Consider the following 12,716-nt stretch of genomic DNA (forward strand, 5'->3'; position numbering starts at 1 on the left):
TGTTTCATACTTTGGGAAACTTTAAAGTAGGAAAACTTTATTCTAGTGTATGTTTTTTGAATGCCTGAGCAAATATGATGCAGCAGCTCCACATATACCATTAGGTTTCAGGCTTGTAACTAGGTCACTTGTCCTGAGTTTGCAAACCCCTCCCACATCCTGCATGCTCAAAGGGCTTTCTTGAATGCCTGGGAGGGGACAAATCTGCAGTCACACTAGACGTGTCCCCTGAGGAGCAGCTGTAATTAGTTCAGTTTAGTGGGTCCTGAACTGCCTGAGCATCTTGGGTACCAATTATCTGCTTCTTCCTCTAAATAGAAGGTCCCCCTTCATGCTCTCTTAGCTATGCTTTTTACAGGACACCAAGGCTTCCAGTTCCTGTGCATCAAGCACACTTCCATTTAAGTACCTGCTTAGCTCACGCCTTGGGGCAGGTATCTTGTCTTCTTCCAAGTTTGTGAACCAAATCAGTGGGGCTCGATGGATAATAATCTGGAGGTTTCTGCAGCTTCTTTGTCTAAACCTGAGAGCTGGTGCATTTCTGTGCTGTGAATGATTCCCTCTGGCGATCTGAAGAGCGAAATGCCCTCTCTTGGATACATTCTTCCGTTTTCACACTGAAAATCAAATCCTGCACCTCCCAGCAGTGATGCTAGCACCAGCACCTACCAAACTGTCCTGGATTAGCTTTGTTCACTGCTGTTCAGTAAATAAAGCCCCTGAAGGTCTAAACAACTGAAGTGATGCCAGACTTAAGATAAAGGATTTCCCTTTGGTAACTGTGATAGTAGACTCTGTGTTCTCTGCTCTTTCCTTTTGATGAAGCAGCCTGCAGTCCTCCGCTAAATGAGTTTGGGGTCTTGGCTCAGTCCCTAGTGGGCTCGTTGTTCATATCACAAAGGAGAGTTTATGATGCAGCTAACTTCATCAATTCTTGCTTGGCAGAGAGATGGGAATGAGCAGACAGACTCTCCATTAGAAATGCCTGGCCCTCCCAGGTCAGCATATGAGGTCACTGCTGGAGCACAGTAGGGCCTTGTAAAATGGCCTCAGCTGAAACAGAAATAGAAAGCAACAGATCCTTCCAAGACCTAGTACCTTTTGTAGCATAGGGGTGCACTGAGATGCCAGTTATTTTATATTGTTCCTTGCCTGCTTTGTGCCTCAGTTTCCTCAGTTGCTTGTTTTCTTTATGTTCAGAAGCCTACACGTTTCAACAAGTGCAACTCCAACCAGAACTTGGGGAGAAGTCTCCAGTGCAGTGACTGATGATCAGGAGCTTTTGAATGGGACTCTGGGGATTTTTCACCCCATCCCCTCAGTCATTGCTTATTTAGTTCTCCCTCCCTCACCCCCCACTATAGGCTGCATCATCAAACCTACATTGCCTCTTGGTCCACCTCACTGAAAGGCAGGAATTAATACAAAAATGCTTTTTCCCACCATGGCAGGCTGTTGAATTTGGTACCAATAATCCTACCTAGTAGATAAATTTCAAGTACATGCATGAATGCACTGAGCCTGCTGCCCCAGAGGAATAGGGAGTAGCCAGTGGTTTCCATTAGGCCTGGTATCTGAGTCAAATTTAATCAGTCTCATTTCTTTCTCAGCCTGCAGGATGTTGTCCTGGGTCTTGGTCCAAAGGAAAATATGTCCTTGCACTGCAGTGACCTCCTTGGTGCCAAGCTGGGAAAATCCCTCTAATGTATGGGAGAAGGATATTCCCCTCTTCTGAATATTCACAAATGACTCCAGATTGCTGTTCCAAAAGCAATATTTCTATGGGTTTCCTTTTCCAGAAATACTCCCTTCTCCAAGTGTGTCACCACTTTTTTCTTTCAACTTGTATGTCTGTAAAATCATCTAGCTCATGGGCATACCAGATCTCTCATTCTTCTGGTTTCTCACAAGATCTCTCTCTTTCTTGTAGCTAAAAAGAGCTAGCAGCGATGACATGTTAACAAAGCCAGGGGTGACAGCAGCTTCCGGGGTCTCCAGACTGAAGAAGACCATTACAACAGGAGCAATTTCTGAGCTTGCTGAGAATCGACTGAAGTCCAGCACAGGTAAGAGTAAACTGGATGGTGGATCAATTTCGCTCAGTTTACCAAGTTCCCAGTTGAGTCTCTCATATGATCATCTCAGTATTGCAGTGAGTCCTTTCCCACTATAATATTAATGTTGGGGATCACACTGGCAGAGAGCTTTCTGTGCCTCACAGACATACCTTTGAATATAGCCTACACACCTTAAAGTCCGTGTTCCACCACAATGTCGGAGTGGAGCAAAGCTATCAGTTTTCCCAAGTTTGATCCAGGCAGAGGTTTTGCCTTTTCTGCCAATGACCATATTTTATCATGACAAACAATGGTGAATTTCTACTCCTGGAGAAAATAGCAAGTTTTCCCACATTTGACACTAGACAAAATTTTGTCATTTTCACAGGATGATAAAAAATCAACTTTGCCTTTTGTGGAAAAAGGAGAAAAAAAACCTTTTGGGTAAACTATAAAATGAGCAGAATCATGTTTTTTTCACAGTCCTCATGCGCTTTTACTGCTGGATCAGCTGGACCCTGCCTTTGATTTTAATTCAATATGTTAGCTATTTTATTGAATTAATTTTCAGTCCATATACTTGTCATAATGGGTAACTTAACAGTGTCATAACAGTCCTGAAAATGCTGGTAATCCTATTTAAATGTGTTGCTTGGCTGTTTAGCATACACAATATTGTCTTCATGTCCAGATTATTGTATTTAGGATTCATTGTGCCTTGTTTTTCAATATTGATTGCAGTTAATAACATGGGTTATAATGTTCATCTGTATATTTCAGGAGTGAAAGTGTTTTTTGTGAATTAAACAAAAGTCTTCAGAAGCATTGCAGAAATGTTAATTGAATTGCTATGCCCAAAGCTTGTGCGTTTTGTCATTCTCAATTCAGATGTAATGGTCCTGAACTGTAGGAGCTTCACATATTGGCCAGTTACAAAGAAGAGTCACTAGGTGGCACTAGTAGTTGGTGCTAAGACATAGTGAGACCTTTCTCTCATCAGTGCTTCCTGAGGGGATGGGGCTATTCCATGCTACTGTTGAAACCCAGCGGGGTCCTCCAGAAAGAATCCTAGTCATCGCAAAAGGGAAACGTCTCATTGTCCCAGACCAGACATACACAGCATTATAGCCAAGCCCAGTCCAATGCCTAATAATGAAATAAATTTAGGAGTCCTCAAACTTTTTCTGAGAGTGAATCACATCTTAATAGAGACAGATTGTGTCTCTCAGAGGTCTCCTCTCCTCTTGCAATTGTGCAGACCCACGTCCACTCACACAGCAGAGGCAGCAAGAGGCTGAGTTTAAAAAAGAAGTCTCCAAGCAGGGTGGTGAGGTGGCACGTTGACCTAGTGGCCTCCTCTGGAGCTTGTCCCCAATGCGTTTTCATGGTGAGCTCTGCCCCTCAGCTCCTTCCCATTGCTTTCAGCTCTGCACCAGTTTCCAAAGGCAGCCAGCCACGCCATCTGCATACCAAGTACTCTGTGCAAACACTCAGCTTTCCCTGGTGAGCTCAGCAAACATGCTTTTGTCTGCTCTCTGGTGGCATTTCAGAGAGAATGCAAGACCTTATTAAATTTGGCCGTGACCTCACTATTTATCATGGCCTCTGCAGGGTTTGCTAGCGTTCAGGCAGTGGGCAGAGCAATGTTGCTAACCAATGAGGGATAAAAACTTTATGGAAATTTTTATTCCCTTCAACTGAGTGGTGCATAATGTAACATTGTAAAGGCATCATAATAACCCAAACACAGATCCTATTCTTCAGTGAAGCAGAGCCAAGACACTAGAATTTACTGGAGGCTTGTCACTCGCATTTCTTGAAGGCATTCAGGTTTCCGCAGCCAACAGAGTCACGCTGGCCAAAGATTCTTCGGGGGCAGTGAGAGGAGGAAGAGAACATACCCAGATACTGCAGCATGGGATCCTGGGAATGCAGCCAGGGCAGCATCACTGTAGGGATCCCAGAATGGAATACATATGTCAGATATAAAAGCAGAGGCTCTGTACTGGAGAACTCATCCCCCAGGCCTATAGAACAGGGAGGAAGGGAGATTAGGATATATGACTCTTTAAAAAAATATAAAATAACGTATTGATTTGGTTCCTAGTGACCAGATGAAATTTGAATATTGTTCTTCCACCTTAGAACTGGTAGCTAACTGAGCATTCAGCTTTGCTTCAGCACGCATTTAATTCTGAAGGAGAACATCCACGCTGAGCAACATCAACACAAGTTTGAGAATGTGCATCTGTGGCTTTGTAATACACAGATAATCAGTAATCATTTAAATCTTAAATTCATAAAGTCCCCTTTAATGCAGAGAGTAGACCCAGGTGCTTTACATATTGTATGTGCATGGACACACCAGATCCTGCAGCCTTTAATCAGGGGAGTAGTTGGGAGGGTTTTGAGGGGGGATCTGGGCTCATTGTTACGGCTTCCTCTTTTTCTGATTGTACCTTGAGAATGTTTGCTCAGGCATTGGAAGGTTTTGATGGCAACAGGTGAGTTTTCAGTGGGTGCACTCTCTCACACCCCTATATATAATATAATAAAAGCAGGAAGGAAGATATAACGCTGAATGCTCTCATTCCATAGGCATGCTAAGAACAGATACCGAAGGTGAAATGATAATACAGTATGTCCTCACCTACAGAAAGATTACGACCAGAAGTGACAGAGGTCACTGAGTGCCCCTTGGGAAATCGCCTGTGTTGAGAGAAAGAGACTTTAGAAAAGGTTTAACAGAGAGAAGTGAAGCTGCAGCAAGTGCAGTAGCTGGGACCCCACTGAAGCAGTAACTCCAAGGTGTCCTTAGCAGTGGACAGGGCTAAGCTGCAATAGTATCTTGAATGCAGAATCAAGATAGGGAGCATACTTGCCTGGCTGGGAAATGTAAAACTTTATTTTGGGAGATCCGGGTGGCTATTGTGTCGCTGACGCTAGCTTAGAATTCTTTGTGCCTCTTTCCTTTTGGCCTCTCTGTCTGACCAGAGGCCTCTGGTTTTGACATTCAGCTTTCTTCTCACTATACCTTTGCCCGCATTTGTGATCTGCATGGGAGCATGTGTTTCTGCAGCTGCCAACAGAGGACCCAAAGGTCTGATGCTCGTGCTCACTTTCTGGATGTTTCTCCTGGGCAGGAATTGTGGTGTTGGCCTCCCATGTCTCAGGATTCCAAACTCTCTTGTGTGCTGAATGCAGACCCACACCATGCCATACAAACAGTGTGAGACCTCTTTGCCCCCAGCTGCAACAGACTCCACTGGCTCCTCTTCCTTTCAAGCTCCACTTCAGACTTTCCCTGTCTGGTTTTGAACCGCTTACTAGCCTCACTCCACTCCCCTTCCTACTCCCTCTGCAAGTCTAGCACTGCCCTCTCCTGTCCCACCTCATTCAGTGTTAGCCCGTTAGTGTTGTGAGAGAACCCACTCTTCTCCACAGCTTCTGCACTCAGGAGCAGCCTTTGTATCTCTCTGCCTCTTCAGCTCTACACCACCTTCTTCCAGGTCTCAACTGAATCATCATTTCTTTTCTGCATTACTTATGCCTGTTCCTTTCGCTCTTCCTTTTGTTCTTATTTGAGTCAGTAGTTGGGTTACTTATCTATAATGCAGTTTTATCTGAAGGACACTATGCAAACTCAGATTGTACATTGTGGTGTGTCTGTAACATTATTGCTGTGCTATAATTTAAAAGAAACAAATGATTGAAACCAAAAATGCCTAGGTTGCATACTCCTTTCAGCATAACCCTCCCGCATTTGTTTTGGTGACCTTGAGCAATAGTGTGTGTTCCCAATGTCGCAGATAATAAATAATTGACACCACTCTTGCCTGTCTAAACGCAGTCCGTGGTGTGTCGGCTGTCCCTCATGGAGTTTAAGCCATGCACACCATTCTTTTTATGCTGACACAGACTACCCTGTCTACCTCCTTAGAAGCTAATGCAGTAAATCAGAGGCAGCTTAAAGGAAGACCGGGCCAACCCCCTCTCTCCCCCTGGCAAGTGGAGTCTGAGTGAACGGAACTGGAGACAGATCCCAAGCTAGAATTCCTGTTTTGTGATGTTTGGCTACATACACTCCTGGCTGTTTTGAAAGTGTATGTAAAATGAAATGACACATACAGGGAGAGATGCCTTGGATGTAGATTCCTGTTCCACTGGGTTATTTCTTGCCGTGGGGAGCCCTGAATTAGAGACTTTTTTTTTTTTTTTAAACTTAAAGGCCAGATTTCTAAAGCTCTTACAGCTGTTGATCAGAATGTTTTTTTGTAACAAAAGGAGCTGGAGGAGAATGGGGGAGGGTCTTTGGAAATGCCTGTGTAATGTTTGCATCTACCAAGCTAAGCAGTAAATAAATTGGTTGAAAAGGTGTAACTATAAAGGTGTATACCCAAGCTGGTAAATTTTGGGGTCCCTCTCATCCTTGGATCTCAGGGTTACAGGAAGGTCAGCCTTTCCCAAACAATGAAGTTTTTTAGGTTTACAAATGAAACTAAATATTAACTGACGTTATACCCCACATTCTTCATAGAAATATGGTTATGATATGAATATGGCATAACTAAGATATACTTCATGCAAAATGGCTCATGTAAGATATCATTAGAACGGTTATGGTTTGCTGAGTGTGATTATCCAATTTGTATACATGTATCATTTCTGTATCTAAAGTTAGGAATGTGTGCTATGTAACCATTACAACTAGGTTTGTATCTGGGGACACCCACCAGACAACAGGCCATCAGCCTTGACGGGCCGTTAAGAAGAAACAAGACTGTGAAGGTTTCAGAGTAGCAGCCGTGTTAGTCTGTATCCACAAAAAGAAAAGGAGTACTTGTGGCACCTTAGAGACTAACAAATTTATTTGAGCATAAGCTTTCGTGAGCTACAGCTCACTTCATCGGATGAAGATACTAATCTCTCTCCTTCCTGAGAGTCGTCCTGGGAGGTATCTGTGATGCTACTAGGGGCATGTCTTCACTACCAACGTTACGTGGCTGTGTAGTCATGGCATCAGCGCTCTTCCAGCGCTATTAAAAAAAATTACTTCCACAAGGGGAATAGCTCCTAGTGCTGGTGCACTGTCTACACTGCCATGTTACAGCGCTCCGGGGTGTGTTTTTTCACACCCCTGAGCGAGAAAGTTGCAGCGCTGTAAAGTGGCAGTGTAGACAAGGCCTTAGTCAGGTGGTCCTGTCACCTGATACTAAGCACTATCTTGGACTTCTAGTAATTTTCCACTAAGAGGAGGGAGAGATCAAGTTTGGGAAACAAAAGATTCCTGCCTTATGTAAATCGTATTTAAAACTGGAGAGGAAGGCAAACAGGACTCTCCTCCATTGCCTACCTAAGAAGAAAGACTGCTGAAAGTACCTGCAGGGACAAAGGAACTGGCCTGAGGGGGAAGGCAGGGGTGAGTCCAGCCTGAGACGGGTACAGACTGTAAGAAGAAATAACTGGAACTCTAAGCTACAGAAACTCTGCAACTTGCCTAAAATAACATTTAGAGGGAGAAATTACTTCTCAAAACTAGTCTCTTTAAGATCTTAAACTTAGTATGTGTGTTTTCTTTTATTTGCTCAGTAATCTGCCTTGTTCTATTTGCTATCCCTTATTATCACTTAAAATCTGCCTTTTATAGTTAATAAATTTGTTTTGTTTATTATTAAACCCAGTTTGTGCAGTCTGGGGGGAGGGGGCAAGAAGCTCTGTATATCTCTCTTCACATTGAGGGAGAGGGCAAATTTTTATGAGCTTGCACGGTGCAGATCTTTCTATGCAGCGCAAGACAATATACCTATGGGTCTACACGCCAAGGGAGGTGGGCACCTGAGTGCTGGGGCAAGTCCCTTAAGCTGAGCCTTCCCAGAGCTGATCTCGGAGTCTGTGTCTTTCTGCAGCTGTGTGTGGCCCTGCATGTGTGTGTGTGCTAGAGGAGCCTTAAGAGCCTGGCTCAGCAAGACAGGGTAAAGGGGGCCCAGCTGGCGGAACAGGCAGGCTCAGTGGTATTCCAGTACATCAGGGATGTACTTAAAGGGGGGACAACACGTTACAATAACCTTGAACTCCGCTACCGCCCATCAGAAGATATCAAAGCGTGTTACATACTAAGGCCATGTCTATACTTACAAGCTTACCGCGACACAGCTGTACTGATAACTGTGCTGCTGTAAGAATGCTTGTGTAGCCGTGTTATGCTGATGGGAGAGAGCTCTCCCGTCAACATAATAAAATCAGCTCAACAAACAGCAGTAACTATGTTGGTGGGAGAGCATCACCCTCCAACACAGCACTGTGAACGTGTATGCCAGCAAAACTTATGTCACCCTGGGTGAGGGGGTGTTACACCCCTGAGTTACAAAAATTTGTCTGACATAAGTGCTAGTGTAGACATGGCCTAAGTCATTTACTTACCTTGAAGGAGTGTCACATATTGGCCTCACTGTACAAATGGAGAAACTGAGGCACAGAAGGTGCTGTGACTTGCCCAAGGTTACACAGCAAATCAGTGGAAATCTTGGCTCTGTTCCCTATAGTTTTCTGCAGAATCCCAGTTTATAAACTTTCTGGATTCCACTTGTAAATTCTCCAAAGGACTGTTGAGTTTAATCTCTCTGCTTTACTTCCCTCCCCCTGCATTTCCAGCAGCAGCAGCTATTACCTGGGAGGTTCATCAACTGAAACACTCATCTTTCCAAATGTCATCTTGTGTGCATTTGGTTTTGTGCTGAGTGAGAGAAGCCAGATGAAAATAGGGAGTGTGACTGGGCTGGGCATGTGCAGAGCTGAGCTGAAAACTCTGGGCAGGATGGAGAGATGATACTCGTTGATATCAAGTTCTGTCAGCTGCAGTACTCCACATCAATTAATCTCCTAATGTAAATAGCAGGGCGGGTTTGTTTATTTTGCTAGGCTGCTTTGTTGGCTCATTTGTTTGCTCATGGGTGAAGCCTGAACCTCTAAAGAGCTATTCACCTCACCTAAAAAAACCACATCTGTTTTTCAGTAGAACTCTTTGCCTCCCCACTAAAGGTTTGTCTGAGTTTGAGATCCACAAGATGATTTTAGCTGTTGCTACTATCTCATGTTTTATAGAGATTCTGAGCACTTTACCAACTATAGCTGGTGTAGGCAAACTACAGCCCATGGGCCACAGCTGGCCGGCCAGCCAATTTAATCTGGCCCTCGAGGTCCCGCAGGGGAGCAGGGTCTGGGACTTGTCTCGCTCCCACGCTCCAGCCAGGGAGCAGTGTTGGGGGCCGCTCTGTGCACGCATGGTGCGGCTCCTGGAAGCAGCAGTATGTCCTCCCTCTAGCTCCTACACATAGGGGCAGCCAGGGGGCTCCACACGCTGCCCCCGCCCCAAGCGCCACCCCCGCAGCTCCCATGGGCTGGGAACTGTGGCCAATGGGAGCTGCAACGGTGGCACCTGTGGACAGGGCACCGTGCAGAGCCGCCTGAGAACAGCTCCGTATAGAGCCGGAGGGGGGACGTGGCCGCTGCTTCTGGGAGTCGCTTGAGGTAAGTGCCACCCAGAGCCTGCACCCTGAGCCCCTCCCGCACCCCAACCCCCTGCCCCAGCTCTGATCCCCCTCCCACCCTCTGAACCCCTCGATCCTAGCCCAGTGCACCCTTCTGAACCCCAAACTCCTCAGCCCCACCCCAGAGCCTGCACCCCCAGCCAGAGCCCACACAATCCTGTGCCCCAAACCCCTGCCCCAGCCCGGAGCTCCATCCCACACTCCAAACCCTTTGGTCCCAGCCTGGGGCACCCTCCTACACCCCAAAACCCTCATCCCCAGCCCCACCCCAGAGCCCTCGCTCCCCCCTGCACCCCAACCTCATGTCCCAGCCCGGAGCCCCCGCCTGCACCTTGAACTCCTCATTTCTGGCCCCACCCCAGAGCCTTTACCCCCTTCTGCACACCAACCCCAATTTCATGAGCATTCATGGCCTGCCATATAATTTCCATACCCAGATGTGGCCCTTGGGCCAAAAAGTTTGCTCACCCCTGAACTACAGGCTCAGTTATGGCTCTAAAACTTGAGCCATGCTGTGGAGGAGGAGAAGCAGTGGTGGTAGGAAGGGTGTTGTGCCAGTGAAGGCCAGGGAAAGCCCAGGGGGCACCAGGAACACTGGGAAGTGAGGGTTGCCCTCACCGGTACAGAACAGGTGTAGCAGCATCTACCCCTCCCCGTTTGCCATCAGGGTGTTTAGGCAGCAGCAACGTTTATGACTCCTGCATGCATGGGAGTGTTTGGGGGAGGACTTCCCAGTCCCCTCTTCTCTCCTCCACCACTGCTAATGCCTCTACGTGATGGCAGCCATATTTTGACCCTATAATAAATAGATAGGAATATCTTCTGCTAGGAAAAATTTCAGGTGAGCATAGATGGCCCTCAGTAAGGGAAATAGGAAATCCCAAAGACTTCTCTCTCCTTTCTACCTAGCTCCCAGAGACTAAAATATACCTGCATGGAGACAAACCCATCTGGCTCATCTTTACCCTACAGGCTTCAGAATGTCTTTCTGAACCAGCCCTTTCATCTCCAATGAGATACTACCCCAGGAGCTTGCTGGAATCTATGCTCCCTTTGATCAGAAACCTTTTGGCTATTTGTTTTTATTCCTTAAACCAAAGAAGCAATAATAAGCACACTTTCTCAGTGAAGGCAACAGAACAAGTGCATTGCTGTCTGTGCCTGCCTGCTGAGTTGATTAACTGTAATGACCAGAGCCTGCACCAACATAGAGATATATTTAAGGCAAACGCTAAGGAAATTAAGAGTTTAAATTATCCTTCATATGTCCGGCATCCCACTAAAATGAATACAACCCACAGGTCACTTAGGCAGAAGTATCAATGTCAGGATGCTACATTGTTAGCATAGTAAACGAAGCTGCATAATAAATGATGTTTAAATGACCTCACTCTTTTAAGAGGTAATTGATACAGATGTACACCAGACAGGGTTGTTTGGAAGCTGAAGGCTTTATGCTTCCATCCCAAACCACTGTCAAGTTTTTGTCTCTTTCTTTTCTTTAGACACCCTTCGTTGTGTTTTAACGAAAGTTAGTGTAGCCAGTGATGGCCAAAGTAGGGCCCAGGGCCAAATGCAACCCACAGAGTTCTACAGCATGGCCTGCAGCCACTCTTCTATTCAGTGTGTTGACTGACTCCCAGCATGCAACTGCCCATTTTGGCCTGAGCAGGCATTATTGATTATGAGAGACTGCAATTTGATCCTTTTTGTGCAAATTTAGTATACCCCTCAGCTTCCTGCCAAGTTGGCAGAGTTGCCTTCCAGTTGAATAAATATTTGGTGCCCACACACAGTTTCATTGACCCTATTTAGGAAGGACAATCCTTTTTTAAACAAACGTTTATCATTACTCCAGTAGTCCCTCCCAAGGGCTCTCTGAGTTCCCTAGTTTCCACTGAAGTTAAGACATGTGTCCCAGTATTTTTGGTGTTGTAATGATGCTCGCTCTGTAATGTGGTAATACCCTGGTAAATAGAAAGATGTGATAACTATATTTGTGTATCATGTCTCTTTAAACAAAAGTGAACTCTTTGGGTTTGGGTTTTTATGTTTACATGGCAGGGATTTATAAACTTGTTAAAACTTGCTAAATAAATAACTAGGACACACCTTTTTTTTGAACTGGTTTTCCACCCAGATGTCACTGCTTAGAGCTTTTCTGTGTTGGCAGTGCTGGTCTTTAGAAGAGGTGGAGCCTGGCTCCATGAGGGTGACCTAGGTCTCTTCCCTTACTTTCCCTAGTGCTATGGGAAAGGATATTAGGTTTGACATGGGCTATCCCCTGGGAAACCCAGACCAGAAGGGCTCACTGAGGATTAGCATTAGAGAGGAATCACACACCATTGTCTGATGGTTTGTCGCATTTCCTCTGTTAATCCACTGAGGCATCTCTCTTTCCTTTCAGAAACAAGAGTACTCAAGACTTGAGGTTCCCAGAGGTCTATGTCTGTGTCACCCAGTGTGTTGTTTCATGACATAGAGTGACTGTGTGCTAATGTAAACCTGGGCTGGACTAGAATCCTTCTTTCAATGGTCAGATGCTTCAAAACAGGGTTTTTTTTATTTTTATTTTTTAAATAAATGGCTTTAAAAACTCCTTGACAAATCTAGCTGGCAATTAAATTTTCCAGAAAATGCTAATGGGCCCCAATTAGAGCTGAAAAAAGGAAAGTGATTCTGTTTGAAGGGCTGTTTGAGCTTAGGGTCCTTTTACCCACCATACATCAAGTTTTGATAGTGTCTGTTTCTTGTGATCTGTCACATCAAAGGCTGCTCTGAGTCTGCAGCAGGGTTGATGCACCTTGAATTAAGTCAAATTGCCGTCTTTTTTTTTCCTGTAAAAGGTACAGATTGTGGCATGTGAGAGAAACTAATGACATTGGTACGTGCTGTTATATGACAAGACCTCACTAGAAACCAAATGATTGATCCCATTTGGCATTTCCCTGGGACAGTAAATATGCTGGAAAGCTTCATCTGGAAATGTAGCTGGATTCTGCCATCTGCCACAGATGCAATCAGTGGCTCCAATACCATTGCAGTCTTTCCTGGAGAAAAAGAGGCTCTAGCTCTAGAAACAGAATACCAAGAAAAAATCAAAAATCCCTTT

General features: G+C 45.2%; 1 protein-coding gene across 9 annotated transcripts in view; it reads left to right on the top strand.

Moving 5' to 3' along the window:
- SPECC1 (sperm antigen with calponin homology and coiled-coil domains 1) overlaps window positions 1-12,716 on the top strand; it is a 177,473-nt gene that overhangs the window by 41,254 nt on the left and 123,503 nt on the right. For all 9 annotated transcript variants that reach the window (XR_012665382.1, XR_012665383.1, XM_048823630.2 and 6 more), the window contains exon 3: window positions 1,931-2,066. Coding sequence is in view for 7 of the 9 variants with exons in the window: in XM_048823630.2 (XP_048679587.2) it covers window positions 1,931-2,066 (136 nt within the window). In the remaining 2 variants the exon portion in view is untranslated. The remainder of the gene's footprint in view (window positions 1-1,930; window positions 2,067-12,716) is intronic.

This window comes from Caretta caretta, chromosome 17 (assembly GCF_965140235.1).
Source record: "Caretta caretta isolate rCarCar2 chromosome 17, rCarCar1.hap1, whole genome shotgun sequence".
In the NCBI taxonomy this organism is placed as follows: Eukaryota; Metazoa; Chordata; order Testudines; family Cheloniidae; genus Caretta; species Caretta caretta.